General features: G+C 56.2%; 1 protein-coding gene across 1 annotated transcript; it reads left to right on the top strand.

Annotated features, from left to right (window-relative positions):
* The first annotated feature begins 7,368 nt into the window (after positions 1-7,368).
* Positions 7,369-22,117, top strand: DNMT3L (DNA methyltransferase 3 like). Its single transcript, XM_060149093.1, has 13 exons — positions 7,369-7,477; positions 7,936-8,022; positions 8,344-8,388; positions 9,085-9,164; positions 9,240-9,352; positions 10,153-10,324; positions 12,537-12,624; positions 13,728-13,816; positions 16,072-16,147; positions 16,586-16,725; positions 19,743-19,828; positions 20,000-20,005; positions 21,700-22,117. The coding sequence occupies exons 1-13, from the start codon at positions 7,369-7,371 to the stop codon at positions 21,860-21,862; spliced, it is 1,254 nt and encodes a 417-aa protein (XP_060005076.1). The 3' UTR covers positions 21,863-22,117.
* Positions 22,118-22,324: the final 207 nt, after the last annotated feature.

The following is a 22,324-nucleotide window of genomic DNA, read 5'->3' as shown; positions in this document are numbered from 1 at the left end:
TCTACTGCACCCACATTTTACGTTTTATGTATTTTTATTATTTATTTTTTTTTTTGCTGGTATCTCTTTTTATTAAGGTATAATTAACATATACAATTTTTTAAAAAGAAGAAACAGAAAGATACACCATGCTTCTGGATTTCATTTCTTAATTGCATTTTAAAAGGCAGTTCTTCATATCTACGGAACAGAAACAGACCCACAGACATAGAGAACAGACTTGTGGTTGCCAACGGAGCTGGGGGGTGGGGGAAGGATGGAGTGGGAGTTTGGGGTCAGCAGATGCAAACGAGTGTATATAGAATGGATAAACAACAAGGGCCTACTGTAGAGCACAGGGAACTCTATTCGGTATTCTCCGATAAACCATAATGGAAAAGAATATGAAAAAGAATATATATATGTATAACAAATCACTTTGCTGTATAGCAGAAATTAATGCAACATTGTAAATCAACTATACTTCAATAAAATTTTTTTTAAAAGCCAGTTCTTCCTTTATTATTCTCTAAAGCTAATGTAATTCCAATTGAATTACTAAAGGGGGTTTAGAAGTTGAGTCTCATGTTCTTTTGGAAGATGAATGAGCAAGAGACAGGACACCTTCGAAGAGGATCAAAGCTGCCCCAGATAAAGTATTAAAAAGCCACAGTGAGAGGCTTCCTTGGCGGCGCAGTGGTTGAGAGTCCGCCTGCCGATGCGGACAACGCGGGTTCGTGCCCTGGTCCGGGAAGATCCCACATGCCGCGGAGTGGCTGCGCCCGTGAGCCATGGCCGCTGAGCCTGCGCGTCCGGAGCCTGTGCTCCGCAGCGGGAGAGGCCACAACAGTGAGAGGTCCGCGTACCAAAAAAAAAAAAAAAAAGAAAAAAAGCTACAGTGAGGAGGGCAGGGGGACTGGTGCAGAGAGACACAGATTGCTGGTGTGAAATGCAAAGCTTAGCCCGATATCCAAACACAACTGTGGATTTTTAGGTAATAAATGCCTTGCATGGAATATGTTGGAGGGGGAGTAGATGGACCCGTTGACGAATCATCTTCAGACAAACTAATCAGTGCAAAAAGCATGCCAAACACCAAAAAAGGTCCTGACTAGAATAAAGATATGTTTACAAAATGAAATAAAGTGCTAAAATAAAGATGAATGCTGGTATCATTCTGTGGTGGAGAGGAAATTTTTAAGTATGATAGGAGAAGCAAAAACCATGACAGAAAAGACAAATGCAAGACACTTGTGTATAAAAATATTAAAAAATTAAAATCGATATAACAAGCTGAAGAAAATATTTGTGACACGTAGATGAGGATTAGGTAATATCTTTAATACAGAGAATTCTCAAATCAATAAGAAAAAGACAACCACTCAAGAGCTTAAAAAGAAAAAGAAACAGAGAAGAGAGATTTGATTTTCCTAAGTTTTATTCCACAGCCCAACAGCAACAGGGGCTGGAATCCAGCATCATTTCACCATCTACTTTGGGACTTTTTGAGTATCAGTCTATAAATACATATAGCCTGTGCACAGATAATAAAAATGGTGTTTTCCACTGAGTGTTTATAAATGTACTATAAGGGGACTCCCTTGGCGTAAGTGGGCTTGGAGGAAGGGCAGGTTAAATCCAGTAAGCTGGTGGGTCATCGCCATGTTCTCAGGGACATCCGTGCAATGACGTCACCATGAACGGGGGTCACAGACTGCAGCCCTGCACCCAGGCTCCCCCATGGCAGCTCTGGATGGGGTGCTGTTGGGAAGGGGAGGGGCAGGGACCTGGCGCCCTAAGGCCTCTCGGCTGGCAGTTGGCAAGATGTGCAGTCACCGTCTTAGCCAGGAGAGGGGGATGTCTGGTCACTTTTGTGGGTGGCGGAGGCCCTGGCTTTTGTGCTCAGACAGAGTGGGAAGGGGTCTTGTCTTTTCCACTCCCCTCATCACTGCACAGAGTGGCCTGTCTGAGGCTGTGCCCTGTGAGGTCGCTGGCATCCACCGGGACCACCCGGACACCTGGCTGTGAGGCCAGGCCCTTCTGAGCTGTCAGTGGCGGCTTTCTCTCTCTCTGCATATGTAAAGCGTCATTACTGGTCAAGACAGTGGCAGGCTGGGCGGAGGGTCAGACCAGAGCCTGAGGACCAGTGGGTCACCTTGTGGTCAGGCCAACACAAAGGCGAATTCCTCTTTTACTCCCACTGCACTTTGTCTTGGGGAGAAGAATGAATGTTCGCTCATCCACCCATCCATTCCCCCAAGAGCATCACAAAACACCACCACTCGCCTCCCACCAGCGTGAGGTGGGTCATGTGACCTGCTTTGGTAACTGAAACGTGGGCAGATCCCTGTGTTCCCTTCCCCTGCCCTGCTGCACATTCCAGATAGAAAAGGGCACTGGCCATCAGTCTGCCCCACAGGGGCCGGAACCATGAGGGTCAGGACGAGGGGACAGGACACCAGCCTCTGCTGCTGCAGCCCTGGGCCCTGAGTCGTCAGTGCTGAGGCCTAACCAGCCCACCTGCCGATGTGCCCAGCCTTGGGTCGACAGCCGGCAGCTTCTCCCACCCTCCAGAAGCACAGTCATGGGCAGCCTTGGGAACAGGATGCCCTGGTCAGATCGGTCGGGGCCAGGCTGTATACCATCCCCTGCTTGGAGGTTCACAACTTCCATCCCTGAGCCTTCCATCATAAAGGCTCTGATAAGTCCCGCAGGAAATGTACCCACTTAACATTCCACTTCCCCCAACCCTATTTCAACAGAGACTCTTCCCTTCATGGAACATTTATAGACACTGCATGTGGAGCTGTATGCCTGCAGCACCAGTGTGGGAATCAGCTCCAGACACGCCGGATGACTGAGCCCAGCCGGTCTCCCCAGGAGCCTGTCTCCCTGGGAGCTTACTATGCAGTGAAAGCATGAAGGCCTGGAGTCGCGAGCCCGCTTAGTGGGGGCGCTGGGCTTTGCACCCCCCACTTCATCCCACGCCCTGGCCCACAGCCCGGGAGATGGGGGGTCTCTGCAGCGCCTCCGCCTGAATGACCTACAAGCAGCCAGGAGCCGAGGCCTGACACCTGCAGGCAAAGGAAAAGATCTGAACCCCAGTCCCTGATGGCCCTCGTGCTCCTGTGGCTTCCCTCATGCAGCTTCTGGACAGTGGTCCCATCGTCCCCCCCACCAGTGTACGCTCTCACAGAGGCACGGCTCCGCCCGCTGCCAGCCCGCCTCTGCTTCATGGGCCCTCAAATCCTCTCCAGGTGCCTGTGAGACCCCCTGCTACTCTGGGGCTGTGCAGGAATGCAGAAGTACAGCATGAGGACCGAGCAGTGTAGGAGGGGAGTGGTCGGTGGTCGGTGCCCCGGCACCAGGACAGGCTCCTCCTAGGCCGTACACAGCCTCGGGGGAGGGGCCAAGCCCGACAGGAGTCAGGTGCCGCTCAGGATGCCTTTGGGCCCAAAAGCCTCTGAACTGAGCTGAGATCAAGCTGTGGGTCACCCTGTCAGGCCAGCACCCAGAGGGTGACCGCCAGGCCAGGCGGGACCTAACCACAGGCCCACCGAGGCTCACGCAGGGGTGTCAGCAGGTCCTCGCTGGGCCCGCGCCAGCCCTGCAGAAGTCCGGGCCAGGGAAGGCAGGGCAGTCGGGCAGACCGGGCTGGGCTGGGAGGGGCTGGGGTTCACCCAGGAAGCTTCAGAACTGTCCCTCGCAGAGCGTGGCCACTGCTGGGTGCGGGGCCACAGGGGGAGGTGGAGCTGGAGGGTGGTCCCCATGGAGATGGAGGCCTGCTTTGTGTCCCACCCTTTGCTCCCACGCATGTGATTTTCGGGTTTCCTGGGGTGTCCATGAGTGAGGACAGGGGTACCCTTGGCCGGCAGAGGGTCCTGACATGTCAGGGTCTGATGCTGGTGGTGGCCTCAGAGACTGAGCTGGTCACCAGGAGGCCAGCTCCTCTGAGGCCTGTTTCCAAACCACTAGGGCCCCCCCACCCCCCCAGACAGTGCTGGTGTCTGCCCAGCTGCAGCAGGGCATACGGTGACCCGAGACCCTGACAGGAAGGCACCTGCCCGGGAGTGTCCTGGCTTCCCCCTACTCCCATACTTGTCCATGTACCCTAGGTGGAACCTTCCAGGAGCCTCTGCTCCACGTCACCAGGCCAGGTGATCTTGCCCCCAGGACGCCTTCCCTGCTGTTCAGGTCCAAAAACGAGAAGACAGTCCCTTCCGTGGAGCTGGAATGGGCCCCTGGAATCCCCACATTCCCCTTCCGTTACAGGAACAACATATACAGGGCAGAGTGGGGAGCAGGGGTGTGACATGGGAGTTGGGTGGTGTGGTCAGGTGACAGAGAGGCCTGCACCCCAGTCACTCCTGGTCCTTATAATAATTTTTAATCTGGTGTCCTAGTTAAAAAACAAAGCTAAACTAAGTAAAAGGAGGAGAAGGCAATCAAGACAATGTACTCAAACATGGGGAAAATGATTTCATTGTCGTCATCAGTATTGTCTTCCCTCCACTAAAAAAAGTTTTAATAAACTCTTGTAAATAAATATTCTAAAATATTTAGAAAGATATGCTCATGGATTGAAAGAATTAATATTGTTAAAATAACCATATTAGCCAAGGCAATCTACAGATTTGATGAAACCCCTATCAAAATTCCAATGGCAGGTTTCACAGGAATAGAAAAAACAATCCAAAAATTTATGTGGAACCACAAAGACCATGAATTGCCAAAGCAATCTTGAGAAAGAAGAACAAAGCTAGAGGTGTCACACACCCTGATTTCAAACTATGTTACAGAGCTACTGTAATGAAAACAGTATGGTACTGGCACAAAAACAGACACATAGATCAATGGAACAGGATAGAAAGCACAGAAGTAAACCCACGTGTATATGGAAAATGAATTTATGACAAAGGAGCCAATATACAATGGGGAAAGAACAGTCTCTTCAATTAATGGTGTTGGGGAACACTGGACAGCTACATGCCAAAGAATGAAACTGGACCACTATCTTACACCACACACAAAAATTAACTCAAAATGGATTTAAGACTTGAACATAAGACCTGAAACCACAAACTCCTAGAAGAGAACATAGGTGGTAAACTCCTTGACATCGGTCTTGGCAATGGTTTTTTGGGTTTGACACCAAAAGCGAAGGCAACAAAAGCAAAAATAAACAAATGAGACTATAATCATACTAACAAATCTTCTGCACTACAAAGGAAACCATCAACAAAATGAAAATGCAATGTACTGAATGGGAGAAAATATTTGAAAATCATATATCTAATAAGGGGTTAATATCCAAAATATATAAAGAATTCATATAGCTCAATAGCAAAACAACAAACAATTTGATACAAAATCTAGGCAAGGAATCTGGATAGATGTTTTTCCAGAGAAGACATACAGATGGCCAACAGGCACATGAAAATGTGCTCAACAACATTAATCATTAGGGAACTGCAAATCGAGACCACAGTGAGTTACCACCTCACACCTGTCAGAGTGGCTAGTATCAAAATGACAAGAAATAACAAGTGCTGGGGAGGGTGTGGAGAAAAGGGGACCCTCGTGCACAGTTGTGAGAATGTAAACTGGTGCAGCCACCACAGGAAACAGTATGGAGCTTCCTCAAAAAAGAAAAAATAGAATGACCATACGATCCAGCAATTCCATTTCTGGGTATTCATCCAAAAACAAGGAAACACTAATTTGAGAAGATATCTGCACCCCCACGTTCAGCATTATTTACAGTATTCAAGACATGGAAACACCCTAAGTGCCCATGAATGGATGAATGGATAAAGAAAATATGGTGTATGTATACAATGGAATATTACTCAGCCGTAAAAAAGAATGAAATGTTGCCATTTGTGACAACATGGATTGACCTTGAGGGCATTATGCTAAGTGAAACAAGTCAGACAGAGAAAGACAAATACCATATGATCTCACTTACATGTGGAATTAAAAAAAAAAAACCCTGGGACTTCCCTAGTGGTCCAGTGGTTACAACTCTGCACTCTCAATGCAGGGGGCCCAGGTTCGATTCCTGGTCAGGGAACTAGATCCCGCTGCAACTAAAGATCCCACATGCCACAACTAAAGATCCCACATGCCACAACTAAGACCCGGTGCAGCCAAATAAATAAATATTTTTTAAAAATCATAGAAACAGAGAAGGTGGTTGCCAGAGGTGAGGACTGAGGGATGGGCGAATGGGTGAAGAGCGTCAAAAGATACAAATTTCCAGTTATAGATAAATTCCCATAGGTAGGGATGTAATATACCGGCATGGTGACTATAGTCAATAATACTGTGTTGTTAAAAACAGAAACTATTTTAGAATAGTTTGTATCTACGGAACATTTGTGAAGCTAGGACAGAATTCCCCCAAACCCCACCCAGTCTCCCCTATTATTAACATCTTGCATTAGTGCGATACAATTGTTACAATTAATGAACCAATGCTGATACAACATTCACTACACTGATAAGCCGTAGTCTACTAGATGCCCTTGGTTTTCCCCTAATGTCCTTTTTCTGTCCCATTTAGTCATCACGTCTCCTTACGCTCTTCTTGGCTGTGACAGTTTTTCAGGTTTTCTCTGCTTTTGATGAGCGTGACAGTTTTGAAGAGTCCTGGGCAGGTATTTTATACGCTGTTCCTCCCCTGGAATTTTCTGGTATTTTTCTCAAGGGTGGAGGCAGGGTCATGCGTGGGGAGGGAGCCCACAGAGGTGACAGACCATCCTCATCTCAGTGCCTCCAGGGCAGTACTGTCCACTCCACTCTTGACGTCGACCTTGACCACCTGGCAGAGCTGTGTTTGTCAGGTTTCTCACTGCAAAGTGACCCCCCCGCCTCGCGCTGAGCTTTCTCAGGGAGTCAGGAGGCCCAGCCCACACCCCAGCAGAGGTGGGGGAGTTATGCCCCCTCCAGACCCCAGCTGAGCCCCTCCCCCCCACTGCCCCTCGGCCCCTCCCACCGCAGTAAACTCCCCCCCAACCCTCACCCAGCACCTTCACCCCCACCCTTGATCTCCCTAAGCCCACTGACCTCCCTCTGCCCACACCTGCCCTCCTGCCCCTCCCTCAAGACCACAGCCCCGCCCCTAAGCCCCCCACCCCCCCACCCCACACTCAGCGCCCCATTACTGAGCCCCCCCTCACCCTCCCCCCTTCCCCAGACTCCCTAACCCCACCCAACAGGGGCGAGCCCCCCCACCCTTCCAGCCAACACCCAGTGGCACTGAGGGCTCTCCCGCCCCTCCCCACTCCCCCGCCCCCGCACGTCACGTCACCCTTCGCACCCCCTTCGCCCAGCGGGCCCAGCACCCCCGGTTCCTGCTGGTTTCTGGAAGGCCCCTTCCCAGGTTCCATGGCCCTCTCCTCCCCGGGAACCCTGAGCCTGGAAACCCTGGATGGCTCGGACCCTGACCCAGCCCCGCTGCTGGAAGGGGAGCCATGTCCCCAGCCCTGTGAAATCAGTGAGGCCCTTTCTCCTTCTCCATAGACCCCTTGCCTTTGAGGGTCGGGTGGGAGAGACCACAGGCTGGGGTCTGGGGGACAGTGGGGCGGCAGGAGCATGGGGGTGGCTGAGGGGTGCACAGCTAGGGAGGACACAGAAGGAGGGAGGGGCCGTGGTGGACCCTGGGTCCTTCGAGGTCCCCTGCCCTCCCATTTGTGGGGAGAAGCGGCCCACCTGCTGCGCCCACCGAGCCCCCTCTCGAGGTTGGCACTCCCCACTGGTCTTCCTGCCCCTTGACCCTGGGGGTCAAGAGGGGTGAGTGTCATGGTGGGAGGTGGGTAGGGGCCGGGCTGGGTGGTCTGCTCAGTCCCCGTGCTGGGGGTCTGGGGCTCCAAGACGGAGGCTGATGGGACACTTTCTCCCTGTCTGGTGCGCGTCCTGTCTCCTGGTTTGGTGTCCCCACGGCCACTGCTGCAGTCCTGGACCCGGAAGCAGAGCACAGCACGGACATCATCCCGTGCTCCAGTGAGCAGTCATCCCCACCGTCACCCCGGCTCCGCAGAGGTGAGGGCTCATTCAGGTACTGCCTCCATCACTTGGGGTGCTGACCCCAGGCCTGGGCAGAGTCTAGGGTTCCCGGCTTCTGGAATACTCCCACGTCACTCAGGAGAAGGGCCCCACTCAAAGCCTTCCCCACCCCCCCCCCACCAGCTCAGATGTTTAACATGTCACCATGAAAGGCGGAGGGGACAGGGCGGGGGGGGGGCTGATCTTCTGGTTCCTGTGACGTCAGAAGTCCTTCACCAAGGACTTGTGAGGCTCATCTCTTGAGGTGTCTAAATTAGGAGACAGGCAGAGGAAGGGGCTACTTATTTTCTTTTCCAGATCTTATTGCATATGAAGTCAAGGTTAACCAGCGAGACATAGAAGGTGAGCATCGCACACCTGCCCAGGTGAAGGGACGTCAGCAAGCTGAGGAAAGACTTGCAGCCTCACTCATTGTCCGTCCGTGGAAGAGGGCAGTGTATGCCGCTGGTGCCCAGCTCGTATCCCCTCCACCTGCCCCAAGGACCCTGACACTTCATTTGAAGCGTACACTTCAGTGTCTTTTAGCGTAATCACAGATATGTGTACCCATCACTACAGTCTAACTTTAGGGCATTTTCGTCATCCGCAAAAGAAACTGGTACCCATCAACAGTCCGTCCTCATTCCTCATCCCTCTGCCTCCCCTCTTTCAACCCTAGGCAACCACGAATCCACTTTCTTTCTCTTTGGGTTTGCCCATTCTGGATCCCCTGCATTTACATATGAATTTTAGGATCATCTTAGCAATTTCTAAAAAAAAGGAAAGAAAGAAAGGAAAAGGCCAGCTGGGATTTTGAGAAGGATCTGGTTTCTCAAAACCAGATTTGGGGAGGCGCTCCATTTTAACACTGTTTAGTCTTCTGATCTATGGAACATGGGATGCCCTCCCATCTGTTTGATCATTAATTTCTTTGAGGACTAGTTTGTGGTTTTCAGTGTACAGGTCTTGCCCTTTGTTTGTTATTGTTAAACTCGTTCCTGAGTCTGTTGCTGTGCCTGACGGCATTGTGACACGTTGCCCTGTGGGTTTTCGCCTCAGACATGTGTATCTGCTGCGGAAGTTTCCAGGTGCACACGCAGCACCCTCTGTTTGAGGGAGGGATGTGCACTCCGTGCAAGGTAAGCAGGGAGGCATGGGGCGGCTTTGTGGAGGCCTTGGAACAGAGGAGGCAGCCTGGCTTTGCCCTCGCCAAGGACAAGTTCCTGGAGTGCCTCTTCTTGTACGACGAGGACGGGTACCTGTCCTACTGCTCCATATGCTGTGCGGGAGAGACGCTGCTCATCTGCGAGAGCCCCGACTGCACGCGGTGAGGCCAGGGGCCCGGGGGTCCGGGCAAGGGGTGAAGGACCGCTGCCCACAAGCCTGGGAAACTCCCATTCTTCTCAGCTCCGCATCCCAGAGTCCAAAGGGGTTCACCTCCCGAAAGTATGACTTTCTCCAGAGCTTTCCATTTCCAGCTCAAACGTTTCATTTGGTGAATAGCCGTGACCTAGGGGAAGGGTGTGTCGGAAGATCTGTGCTTGTGATTTTTCTTTCTGTTTTTATCACCAAGACATAGCTGCTCCCTCCGTGGTTAAGCAGGGCAGCGACAGGAAACCCACGCGGCTGGGGTCAGGCGAGGCGTAGTCATTCCCTGCTACATAACAGCCCGAGCGTTACCCGTGGTCCCCTCCCCTCAGTCGTTCCGGGCGTCCCGGTATTTACTGCGGCGTCGCCCCAAGTCTGCAGCCCCGCCCCGCCCCCGCAGTGGGCGCTCCTGCAGAGATCTTGCCTGGTTTCTCAGGATCTGGAGTTTGGAGGAGGGAGCCAGCTGGCTTAGGGGAGTCTGTGAAATCTGTCACTACCCACAGACCCCCTGCTGTCCTCTGCAGATGGCTGGGTTCCCGGCGCTCTGGGTCCCCAAGAGGGACCCGTCCCCCTTCCCCGGGCTGCAGCCCCGCCTCCCGCCCCTGCCAGCTCCGTCTTCTCCCCTGAGCCCGCGTGTGGCCTCCACCCCTCACTCCGGAGCAAGGGGCAGGCTCGCCTCTGCCTGCGGGACCACCGGGGTTTCACCTGGCGGCCAAGGCAGTGGCAGGCCTGTCGCTGTGGTTCTCTGTTTGACTCCAGGTGCTACTGTTTCGAGTGCATCGACAGCCTGGTGGGCCCCGGGACCTCGGGGAAAGTGCAGGCCATGAGTAACTGGGTCTGCTTCCTGTGCCTGCCCTTCCCCCGCAGTGGGCTGCTGCAGAGGAGGAAGACGTGGCGGGGGTGGCTGAAGGCCTTCTGCGACCGGGAGGCGGTGAGGACACGGCGGGTGCGGGTGCTCTGCGGCCCTAACTTGGTTCCTTTCCTCTGGTGATGGGCTGCAAAGTGCCCGTCTGCTCCCTCTTACACAACGATGTTAAGGGCATTAAGCAAATGCACTTTTCTCATCCCCTCTTTGTCTGCTAGATGCTCTGTCTTCTACAAGTCACTTTACTTTTTTAAACTTTTTTCTTTTTTTTTAATTAATTTATTGATTTTTGGCTGTGTTGGGTCTTCGTTGCGGTGCGTGGGCTTCTCATTGTGGTGGAGCACGGGCTCTAGGCGCGCGGGCTTCAGTAGTTGTGGCACATGGGCTCAGTAGTTGTGGCTCGCGGGCTCTAGAGCACAGGCTCAGTAGTTGTGGCGCACGGGCTTATTTGCTCTGCAGCACGTGGGATCTTCCCAGACCGGGGCTCGAACCCGTGCTCCCTGCATTGGCAGGCGGATTCCTAACCGCTGTGCCACCAGGGAAGTCCCTCTACAAATCACTTTCTCATGGCAGTTTTGTTTCTTCCGAGCCTGGGAATGAGGCATTTGTAGGACGTAGGAGAGGGGCCCAGCAGAGGTGTGCCTCTAGGTCCAGCAAGTGGGAGCAAACGCCCGGGCAGGCTCTCCTGGTCCAGCCCGGACAGCTGGCATAGAGTGGGTCCCCTCCAGGATCAAGGTCGGGATCCGGGAGCTAGGCAGGAGTTTGGGCTCATCATGGTGGGTTGAGCTCTGTCCCCCAAAGACACATCCACGTCCTAACCCCTGTTACCTGTGAACATGGCCTATTTTGGAAATGGGGTCTCTGCAGACGTAATTTAGTTAAGAATCTTAAGGTGAGGTCATCCTGGATTAGGGTGACATGAAATGCAATGATTGGTGTCATCTAACAGGAAGGAAGGGGACAGAGACGCACAGAGAGAGGGTGGCCACGTGATGGGGAGGGCTGGGTGCTCACCGTGGCGGCCTGGGGCCTCGGGCTCTCTCCCCTGTGGCGCGTGGCCAGGCTGGTTCCGGAGAGTCGCCACACACGGCGTTGCTGGGCCACCATGGGGGCACGGCAGCCCCACCACCCAGCGCTCCCTGAAACCAGATGGGAGCAGGTGCCTTTATGGTGCTTTTCGGAGCGAGGTGCCTGCACTCCCCGTAGAGCCTCCTCGCGGTCCGGTGAGCGGCAGAAGCGCTCCCTCTCGGTGCGGAAAGGCCCCGTGCTGGCAGACTGCAGGACGAGTTTCTCACTGAAGGGAGAAGGGGTTGATGCCCACAGCTGGTATTACTGCCACTAGAGCCGGAGCACAGCGGGAAGGAGGCACTGCTCCTGCGGCTGCCGCGGGGGACCAGGACGTGTGTCCGCAAGGGTCCCTCCCTTCCCACCTGCCCACGCCTCCTCCTCCGGGCAGCCTGCCCTCCCTCACACTCGCCCGCCGCTTCACTCGCTGCCTGCGTTGGGTGCCCACCTGCTCCAGCCCTGGGCAGGCCCTTCCCCCTGGGGCTCAGGGTCTCCTGGGACCCCCCTCCCCCGCCCCCAGGCAGTGCCCCTGCCTAGGCCTGGAATCCCATCCACAGTTCATGGGAGGCCAGGCACTCCCAAGTGCAACCTCCTGGGGGTCAGGTGGCGCTGGGGTGCTTGTTTCATAAATAGATCCATCGGGTCTCTGCTGCCGGGTGCCCTGCGGGGTGGTCGGGTGTTACCCTAGGCCTTCCTGGCTCCTTCATGGCAGGACTCAGGGGCTGGCTCAGGCCTGGCCTGGGAGATGCCTGACATTGGTAGCCTTCAGGGGTGCTGTGTGGCTTGAGGCCCACGTTCAGAGCCCACAGAGGGGACGGAGAGGGGTTGGGTGAATCCCATGGCCGTGGGCATTCAGAATCCCCCAGGTTTGAGACTCTTCCCAAGAAATACAAGGGAAGTGGTTTCTCTCGGGATAGAATTATCTTCCTTCACAGTCAGGAAAATGCCCTCGCACCTGCCTTTCCTTTGCTAGAGATGGCCCAGGCTGGGGGCTTGGTGTGGAGGACAGAAGCCCTCGTCCTGGGCGATGGGTGGGGTCTCACGGAGGCCTGGGGGTCAGTGCAGTCAGGGTGGGGCCAGCCGCCTCGGCAGGTGTGTCCTCATTCATCAGGGGAAAAGCCTCTGCAGAGCCAGAAAGAATTTTTCTTGTCACTCATGGGCTGTACAACCAAGCAGTCATCAGAACATCCTTTTTTTTAAAAAAAATAAATAGGAGAGTCCCCTTGAGATGTACAAAACTGTGCCCGTGTGGAAGAGAGAGCCCATCCGGGTGCTGTCCCTTTTTGGGGACATCAAGAAAGGTGGGTGCAGTGATGTCTGAGGACTGACAATGGAAGATGGGTCTGCCTGGAGCGAGACCCATGGGGGACCGGGGGAGTGGGCAGTGGGCGGGGTCGAAATGTCCCCTATGATGCACTTGCTACATGTTTGAGGCTGGGGACGTGAGGGTCATTTTCAGGAGGGGAGGGTTGAGGAGCACCTGGGGCTCCTTCCTTCAGCAGGGACGCCTTGGAAAGAAAGTTCACGCAGCAAGACGGTGGGTGTGAAACGCTGTAGTGAGGGCCATGGGGCCCAGGCTCTCTGCCTAGGACAGCCCTGCCCACGGCCACCAAACCTCAGACACCTCCACATACCTGGCCGCCGTATAGGGCTGCCCCACCCCTCGCAGGGCTCCCTGCACCCTCCCTCTCTACCCGAATCTCCCAGGTTGCGCAGGCTGGTCACGTGCTGCATTGCAGCCTTCCTGGGTGTCCTGCCCCTCTGTACCCTGAGCAGACCCCACCTGCTGGTGCCTTTGGAAATCCTATGGGTTCTCCTGGGCCCGGCAGTTGTAAGAAGAATCCGTGAAAATACTCCCTGTCTCTGGCCAAATGGAATGGGGGGGGGGGCGTCCATCCCACTTCTGGCGCTACGCCCCGTGTCTTGTGTAGTGCGGTCACAGCGGCCTCATGCACACCCGTGTCAGGGACCCGGGGGCTGAGACGCACAGAGTGGGCACAGGTTTCCCCTGAAGGAAGCCCGTGGCCACCCAGCCTTCAAGTCCCTGCCCGGACGATGCATCCTTAGTTCAATTTGTTAAGATTCTTTCTGGGCTAGCTGTCCCATGCCCAGGCTGCAGACTCCCCCTGCAACCCAGCCGTGTCACACAGCCTGACCAGGTGACATCAGCGTGGACGGCCACCACCCAGTGGATTCCTAACCCAGAGAGTGGCGCTGCAGCCAGGAGGGCTTGGCTTTGCAACAAATTGCTTGACTTTCTGAAATCAGTTCTCAGTGGAGTTTGCTGGCTCCCCCCGTCATGCGGTTGAAAAGATAAAGTCTGCTTGCTAACGGCAGCCCTTTAGTTCCACATGGGGTCAAAAACCAGCGTCGGCCCTGTGTGTCCCCTTTGCTCCCCACCCAGAGCTGATGAGTTTGGGCTTTTTGGAACATGGTTCTGAGCCGGGGAAACTGAAGCATTTGGATGATGTCACCAACGTAGTGAGGAGGGACGTAAGTACTGCTGTGCTCCTCCAGGCACCAAGGGGTGAGAGCAGACCGGGGGGGGGGGGGGGGGTGCGTCGGGAGAGGGGGACTGGACGGGGTGGGGGAGGTGCAGCCCGGATGCTCTGTCCCCAGCAGGGCCCACCTGGGGGGGTGTCGGCCCCCCACGGCGGGAGAGCTGAGAAAGGCATGTCCGTAGCCCCCCGCTGCCCACCGCCCAGAGGAGAACCGTTGGCCAAAGCTCCCGCCCGGTTTGTTGAAACCCAAGGGGCCTATCCCACCACCTGTGACGGTGCCGCCTAGGGAGGGGATCCCCCCCTCCTAAAATAAAGTGCTGAGTCTTGAACACAACCACCACGGATTGTTCGAAAACACTCTCCGAGCGCTGTCATGAAACGTCTGGCTCCCTCGAAGGCTATTTCCTGCTGTCCTGGACGGCGGCCTTGGAGGAAGGGCCTAAAAATGACTCAGCAGCTGGGCCGCGACCCGCCGCGGATGGGAAAGGGCTGGGACGCCACCTCTGTGGCCTCAGGGAAGGAAGATCTGGTCCGTCACCCGCTCGCCCACACAGCCTCTCACAGGAGAATTAAAGCCCGTCATCCCCAGAGCCCGACAACCACGGGCACGGGGTCAGAGGGGCCGGAACACTGGCCACAGAAGGTGGCAACAAGGAAGCAGCCAATGTGGGGGGACCCAGTTCACCCCCCGGGTGCCGGCAGGGCCTCTCAGCTCTGCTCCCCGTCTGGCCGGGGGGCCGTGTCCCAGGGGCCAGCCCTCCTCCCTGGCTGAGACTGGAGACGCCCCCCTCCTCCATCCCCCTGGGGTCTGCCCTGCCCCGAAGCCCAGGACAGCTCTCTTCTTGCCCCTCCGGCCCCTTCGGACGTCCCACCAGGAAGCATTTCTGGAGCCTGCGCCCACCCGCACACTCGTCCCAGGCCCCCCAGGGCGGGGTCCTCCCTGCCAGGGCAGGACGGTCAAGGCGGGACTGGAGAGTGACACGAGCCCTCCCCAAGTAGCAGAGCTGCAGGAACAGATCAGACATGGGGGGGCTCTCGCTGCGCGGCCAAGGGTCTAGACACCCCCTCCCGCAATGAGCTTTCGCGTCTCAGGGGTGACAGTGGCTCACGTGTGCCGTCATCACCCGGTTCCCCAACGACCAGCCCTGGCTTCACTCCTTTTTCACGAGGCCTGTAAAACGGACTTTCCCACCGTGCAGCCCACCCTAGAGGTGGGCGTGTCCGGCTTCCACGTCTGCACAGCCACACCTGGCCGCGGGTTTCGGGGGATTTCACGTGCACACTGGCGGGTTCCCGGGGACAGCGGGGCGTTCCCTCTGAGACCTTGCTTCCTTCACAACATTTCCTGGGGTCATTTCAGCAGCCACCTTCGTGTAGAGTGTTGGGATGCGGGTCCCGGGCCCCCAGCCCACGCTCACCTCCTCTAGCCCCCTTGCCCCTTCCCTGTCCAGACCCCCTGCTGTACTTGCGCTGGTCAGCAGGCTTCCCTGGAGCTGAAGCCACCAGGAGCGCGCCTGGGTCAGGGTCAGAGCTGACTGCAACAAGGCACGTGAGGCCGGGGGCACGTGAGGCCGGGGGCACGTGAGGCCGGGGGCTAACGTCGGGTGTCGGCTTCTGTTAAGTGACTTGAAGAGGGTCCAGGGAAGCCGCGTCTGCTCTGGACGGGCTGCTGTCAGACAGTCAGAGATCCAGTATTTGGGTCTTTCAATTGTTTTTCAAGAAGAGTGACACGGGCTAGAGTCTCTAACTGGGTCCCTCTGTCACCTGGGCCCCTGATGGGGGAAGGGAATCCTCAGCGTCTCAGCTCAGGGGGGATTGTAGGGGCCTGGACGGGGCTGGGGGGCGGGGGAGGTGCAGCAGGGGCGGCTTACGCTCGCCAGGGAAGGCTACCTGCTGCCCAGTGACCCATCAGGGCTTCCACCTGTATTTCCCAGCAACACACAGAATCCGCATGAGTCCTTGGGGGCCCCGTGTCACTCTCCCTGGAGGGTCTGTAAGGGCCACGCCCGGCACAAAGGAATCACCGCGCTCGGGTTCCCAGGGCTCTGCTGAGGGCCGGCCTCCCTGAGACGATAGAGAAAGCAGGGCTCCTTGCACCCCCGGAACCAAGGGGCGGGTCTGACCCGGTGGGTTTCACCGCCCCCCGACCCCTTCCATGAGGGTCAGCCTGAACCACACGGTCAGAGAGGAAAGGTGCCCGGCCCCGGGGGAGCTCCCTGCCCTCCTGAGCCGCGTGCTCTCCTGCAGGTGGAAGCATGGGGCCCCTTCGACCTCGCCTACGGCTCTACGCCCCCGCTGGGCCACACCTGCAGCCAGCCCCCAGGTAAGAGGCCTGGCCATCTGCTCAGACTCCAGAGCCTCTTGTCTGCCACGCCCTCCTACGCACCCCAGCTCTCCTCAGGGAGGGCAGGAATTGCAAACCGTCTGCATTCTTAAACAATCAGCGTTATTGGGGTATCAGAGACATAGGTCAATTGTCCGTATTCAGTGAGTACAGCGTGGTGGGTTTTGAAGTGAGTACCTGTGAGCCATCACCGCAGCCAGGACAGCGAGCGGGTCCGTCACCCCAGGGCGGCCTGGCGCCCCTCCCACCCTGTCTGCAGGGCTGTGTGTCCCTGTGGGGCGACGCCCAGCCTCCCGCACCTGTGCCCTGGAGGCTGCAGCTGCGGGAGCAGGCGGCCCCGCCCCACCAGAGCCCCGCCCTTGCGTCCCGGGTCCCTCCAGGCAGAGCCCAGACCCACCCGATTGCTCCCCACCCCAGCGTGGTACCTGTTCCAGTTCCACCGCATCCTGCGGTACGCGAGGCCACGGCCAGGCAGCCCCCAGCCCTTCTTCTGGATGTTCGTGGACAACCTGGTGCTGACCCAGGACGACCGCGTCGTGGCCACTCGCTTTCTGGAGGTGGGTGCGGGCGGCGGCCTCCCCGAGGGACACTTGGGACCCCTGGGGGGCACCGCTTAGGTCCCGGTCCCGAGGCCTGGGTTTTCAGAGTCCACAGGGCCCACGAGGGCCGTCTCACCACTGAGGTCCCAACAGTGCCTTTGCACTGCCCTGGATTTAGGATCCCGCCACCTCGGGTTACGTCCTTCTCCTCCCCGCCACCCCACCTGGGCGCACGCACACTCACACGTGCACACGCATCGCAGTCGCACACCGCAATGCGCAGTGCACCGGTCAGTTACACGCACACACACTCACACCCATCCTGGGGCACCGACAGCCTTGCTGTTTCTGTCCTCAGGCCCAAGTCCTGACCATTAGAGCTGTCACTTTTGGACTCAGTGACCGGTTTGTCCAGGGCTGACCTGGCCCGTCCCTCCCAGCAGACCCACACACAGGGCAGCCCCAGGCCAGGCCCAGGGTCCCCGCAGTGAAAGTCTCCTGGCTTCCCCACCCCTGCTGTCCCCACTGCACTTGTCTCCGGGTCCTTGCCCACCTCCAGGACGTCTTCACAAACCTACACGTCTGCCCGCCCCGCTTCCCTGCGTCGGGCTTTTTTCACTTAACCGTGACCTTGGAAATCGTTCTGTTGGCAAAGTACCTTTCTCACTCTTTGTTTTGACGTACGTGTTTTGTTTTCTGCAGTTTTATTTTGTATGGATGTGAAAAATGCCTTTAACCCGTTCCCGGGAACAGAGAGTTGGGCTGTTTCCAATCTCTTGCTCTTACAAACAATGCTATGAGGAGGGGGCATGAGTGGGGACATCTGCGGGGTGGATTCCGGAAGTGAGACCGCGGGGTCCATGTGCCGTTTTCAGGGATGCTGCCACTGCCCCGGGAGGGTGTCCGCGCAGACCCCCACCCCACCGGCGGCCGAGCTGCCGCTCCCCTCACCTGCCCACGGGGTGTCCCCAGCTCTCTGCGTTCCCTCGCCTTGGCTCCCAAATGTCCTGTCTTCTTCCCTCCTATGCAGTTGGGATTTTCCATTTTGTATCTTACTGGTTTTGTATCTTTCTTACTGGTTTGATTCAAGAAACTATTGATCTCGTCTCTCCATTAATTTAGCTTCTGCTGCCTTCTTGGATGACTTTGTGGATGAAAGTGGTTTATAGTTGGTTCACTTAGACTCTCTGGGTATCTGAGCAGATTATCTGCAGGTCATGATAGTTTTTTCTTTCTAATTTTGTACCTCTTGTCTCACGTTGAACCACAGTAGTGACGGGACATGCCTGCCTGGGTCCTGAGTTGCACGTACATGTGTCCAGTGTTTCTCTACTAAGCTGATGCTGGCTTTGAGGTTGAGGTTGATACATTTCACTATGTGAAGGAAATTTCCAGAAGTTTCCCTTGATTTCTATTTTTTGAGCCATTCTATCAAGAATAAGTGTTGGATTCTGTCAAATGTTCTTTTTTACGTCTATGGAGAGAATTAAGTTCCTTCTTTAGATCTATTAATAGGATATAATATACGAATAGATTTCATAATAGTGATCCGTCTTTGCATTCCTGGAAAATACCCACTTGGTCGCGGGGTGTGGCTGTTCTGACAGATTGCTGAAATCCAGTGAACTGCATTTCCCGTAGGATTTGTTGCTTTGACAAGCACGAGACAGGTGGGTGTGTGAGGCTGTCTTGTTTTGTGCTATTTTTATTGGGTTGGGATGTCCGTGTTAAGTTTGCTTCATAAAAATATTTTAAAATTCGACAGACTTTTCCTGTGCAATTGCCGGGACTGGTTGTTGTTGCCGTTGTTTTAAAATGGGAGCAACTCTTCTGTGGGAACTCATCTGTTAAGATTTTCAATCTTTCCTGAGATCAATTTGGTAAGTTATGTTTTCCCGGAGTGTCACCCATTTAATTAAAGTTTAAACATCACTTTCATAGGGTCGAGCAAAGTGGCCTCACGATTCTCCTACTTTCTTCCGCATCCGTGGTTATTTCTCCTTTTTGGGAAGCCCGGAATTTTTAAATACTGACATGTCACCCCATATCAGCGGTCATGAGGCATGTAAGGTGACCTGTTTACTGAACAATCTATGAACAGTAACCGCGAGTCCAGACCAAAAGCACAGGCTCCCAACCTGGGCGCCAGCCGTCCGCAGACTCGGAGGACAGCAAGGATGCTGACTCTTGGTCGTTTTGTGAGCACATTGGGTAGATTGGAATTGGTCCCGGATCAGAAGTAGGCAAAAAAGAGACCTTCCCACGTGTCCTGTCACTGCCCCCATCTTGCGGTGGAACCACATGCCTGCCGATGGCAGGCAGTAGCTAGACGTGCCCAATGCAGGACCGTCTCTTTCTGCCCTGCGCCCGATGGTACATCCACGTGTGAGCTCTCCTCCCGGCCAGGTGTCTGGACACGGGAGGAGACTGATGTGTCCAGGGATGGTCAGACTTGGGAACGGTCCACGTGGGCCTTTCTGCACGCCCCACCACTCCAAGTCCGGAGAGGTAAAGTTCAGGCCACCTGGTTGGGTGTCGGGGACCGGATGACCTCCCTCCTGCCACGACTCCCCCCCAGCCCCTCCTTCCCTGACCTTCCGGTGCTTTCTATGGAGACTGCGGCCCCAGGATCCGGCCACGCCCTTGGCTCCTGTGGGCATCGTGAAGCATCGGCCCTTGAGGAAACACTGCTGTCTGTCCGCAGAGCCTCTTATCTGCCTGACATGACATATCTCGTGGCTCAAAGAGCAAGGACTTCTTTGACCTTCACGGGAATCCACCTCTGCCATGCAGCAGGCGGGGAGTCCCTGGGCCAGGTGACCTGTGGGAGTGAAAATAACCTAGCAGTTAAAAGGTCTAAAATAATATCTCGGCTTTTTTCCTTATAAGGTGATTTATAAGGAAAAAGATGTGACATGTAAGCAATGTCGACTGGGAGACATAATCGGTCTGGGAGGCCCAGGACACTGTTCTGCGCTCCGGTGTCGTGCCCACTGTGGGTCTCCCAGTTCATAGTTGGCGTTTTTACCCCTCAGACTGAGCCGGTGACCATCCAGGACGTCCGTGGCTGTACCATCCGGAACGCCGTGCACGTGTGGAGCAACGTCCCCGCCGTGAAGAGGTATTTCCTGTGCATTTGTGTCCCTGGAAACTCGGAGGGACACAGGCTGCTTCGGGTTCACCAGGGAAACAAGTCTGAGAGTGCAAGAGAACAGAGGGTTTTCTACACAGAGCCGTGCCCAGGGCAGCCTCTGTGCCCAGGTCAGGGGCCGCCCCACAAGTTCTGGACAAGCTCAAGGTCAGCGGTGCCCCCTTTCCACTTCGGGGACCTTCTCCCCGCTTCTGCACTGGTGCCTCTGAGCGTCTCACCTCCGGACGAACCCCCGGATGGGAGCCACGCGGCACATATGTCCCGGTCCTGGTCCCCACTCCCCAGGCTCCAGGCACGTGCCTCACCCTGCACAGCCCCACGCTCACAAGCACACACCTGCTGTCTCACAGGCTCGCACTCGTCACACACAGAGCACACACTCACACAAGCTCACGTCCTCACGGGCGCCCCACTGTGTGCGTTTGGGCCACACTGAGCTTCTTTCAGCCCCTCAAACAGGCCTGCCTTGGGCTTGCACACACACACATACACGCACACACACACGGGCACACACACAAGTGCACACACACGCATTCATGCACACACACACGGGCACACACACGCACACACGGCCCTCGGTGCTCCTGGAACATTCTCAGGACTGGCGATTCTCACGCACGTCCCCTCGCCAGCCCTGCACACCCACAGCCCTGGTCCGGCCACCCCGCCGCTTCAGGCAGCCTTTCTGCTGCCAGGACCCTGCCCTCCTCCACTGTCCCCGCCACACACAGCCCCCCGAGCCCTGAGGAGAAGGCCGTCTCCTCCCCCAAGCCCCGTGCATCCGGCCTTCGTCCTTGTGTTGGACCAACGTTGCCTGCACCTTCCAGGACGGTAAGTCATGGGTCCCCCGGCAGTGCCTGGGGGCTTCTCCCCACCTCCCAGTACCAGCTGTCGCCCGCTCACGCTGTGGCGCCCACCCGGCGCCCAGCCAGGACTGCGGCGGGGACGTGGGGAGCCAGGAGGAGCAGGCTCCGAAACATTATCTCTCCGGCAGACCTGAGGGTCACCCCACCTCCTCCACAGCGTCTCCCCACTTCTCTCCCCTGGAGGTGGGTGACGGGGCCTGGGCCCCAGGAACGCAGGAAGTGCTTCCCTTCAGCTCACACTGTCTCAGTCGTGAGGGAGACCCCCTCGCTGGAAGGAGGGACCGTTTTGCTGGGAGGATGGGCAGCTGCCTTCAGACAGCACCGGCCTCCCGTGGGCAGTGGAGCTGCCCCAAGGAGGTGGGCAGGGGGAGCACCAAGAGGGGCGCTGTGTGTTCCTGGCACCTTGTCCGTGGCCTTCACCCCCCGCAAAAACTGAGCCGAGAAATGTCCCCCGAGTCCAGCGAGGTGCCAGGCGCCACGTCCACGAGACTTGAGTCCCCAGGGTTGCATCACGTGACGAGCGGGGTCCCTGCTGCGTGGCCCTCCGGCTCAGGCAGCCCGGGGCCCACAGGCAGCCGTGCTCAGCTCGGGTGCAGCAGAACCCTTGGAAGGGCCAGGGAACACCGCTTGACCAGCCTTGCCCACGAGTCCCGCCCTCCCTTCTCTGTGGGTCTGCTCCGCGGTGGCCTCTCCGCCCTGAAAGTGAGGCCTGCTGAGCTGGGCCAGTGGGCTGCCCCTGGGGACCCTCTGTGCACCCGTCTCGGGTGCCAGGCCCCTCCCCAGGAGGGGTGTGGGAGCCATCGTCCCCTACTGCTCACGACATGCTTGTCATCCCACCACGCGGTGAAAACCTCACAGAAGGCAGGTGGGGTCTTTCTCTCAGAGACCTCGGGTAACCTAGCGAGACGGGCACCCCCCAGCTTTCTCCCAGGAGCCCTTGGGCGGGTACCAAGCCCCCGCTCTCCTTCTCAGCAGGCATTCAGCTCTGGATCCCCAGGAGGAATTATCCCTGCTGGCTCGGGACAGGCAGAGAGCAAAGCCCCCCACCCAGGGCCCAGCCACGCTGGTGAAGAACTGTTTTCTCCCCCTGAGAGACTATTTCAAGTATTTTTCAACAGAACTCACTTCCTCTTTATAAATGAGTCATTATACCGTGAAAAAAAAAAAAGAGAGAGACTTTTCCTAGAACAAAGACAACTTTCCTTACATTGTTTCTTTTTTCCTTTTCAAATTATTATTTTATTTGCTTAACTTTGGATTTCCCGAGATTGCTACAGGCCCATCATCCCTTTGGGTCTGGAGAGACAGGGCCCCGCTCCCACCATGACCTTTGGTGGGAGGGGGCGAAGCCTCGGGTCTAGCGGTGGGCGAGGCCCTGGCGTGGCCGTGCACGCTGGGCTGCCGGAAATGTTTCTTCATGCCAGTTGGGAAGTTAAAATATATTAATTACGATCGTTGTGGGTCCTCTTTTGGTGTTTCTGTGTATCAGCACCGCCTTTATTTTATTCTGTAGGACACAGGAAAGTATGTAGAAAGACGAGCAGGACACAGGGTTATAGCCGCGCGCTGCACCCATGCCATCTGTACACGCAGCCGATGC

Source organism: Lagenorhynchus albirostris, chromosome 5 (genome assembly GCF_949774975.1).
Source record: "Lagenorhynchus albirostris chromosome 5, mLagAlb1.1, whole genome shotgun sequence".
NCBI lineage: Eukaryota > Metazoa > Chordata > Mammalia > Artiodactyla > Delphinidae > Lagenorhynchus > Lagenorhynchus albirostris.
The sequence above is the reverse complement of the archived record's forward strand: the minus strand, read 5'-3'. Positions and strand labels throughout refer to the sequence as shown.

Bases quoted from the DNA above. Each gene is read 5' to 3' on its own strand.
- DNMT3L (XM_060149093.1), top strand. From the start codon at position 7,369: ATGGCCCTCTCCTCCCCGGGAACCCTGAGCCTGGAAACCCTGGATGGC. The intron at 10,325-12,536 runs GTGAGGACACGG...AAAAATAAATAG, and splicing joins CCTTCTGCGACCGGGAGGCG to GAGAGTCCCCTTGAGATGTA. The intron at 16,148-16,585 runs GTAAGAGGCCTG...TCCCCACCCCAG, and splicing joins CACCTGCAGCCAGCCCCCAG to CGTGGTACCTGTTCCAGTTC.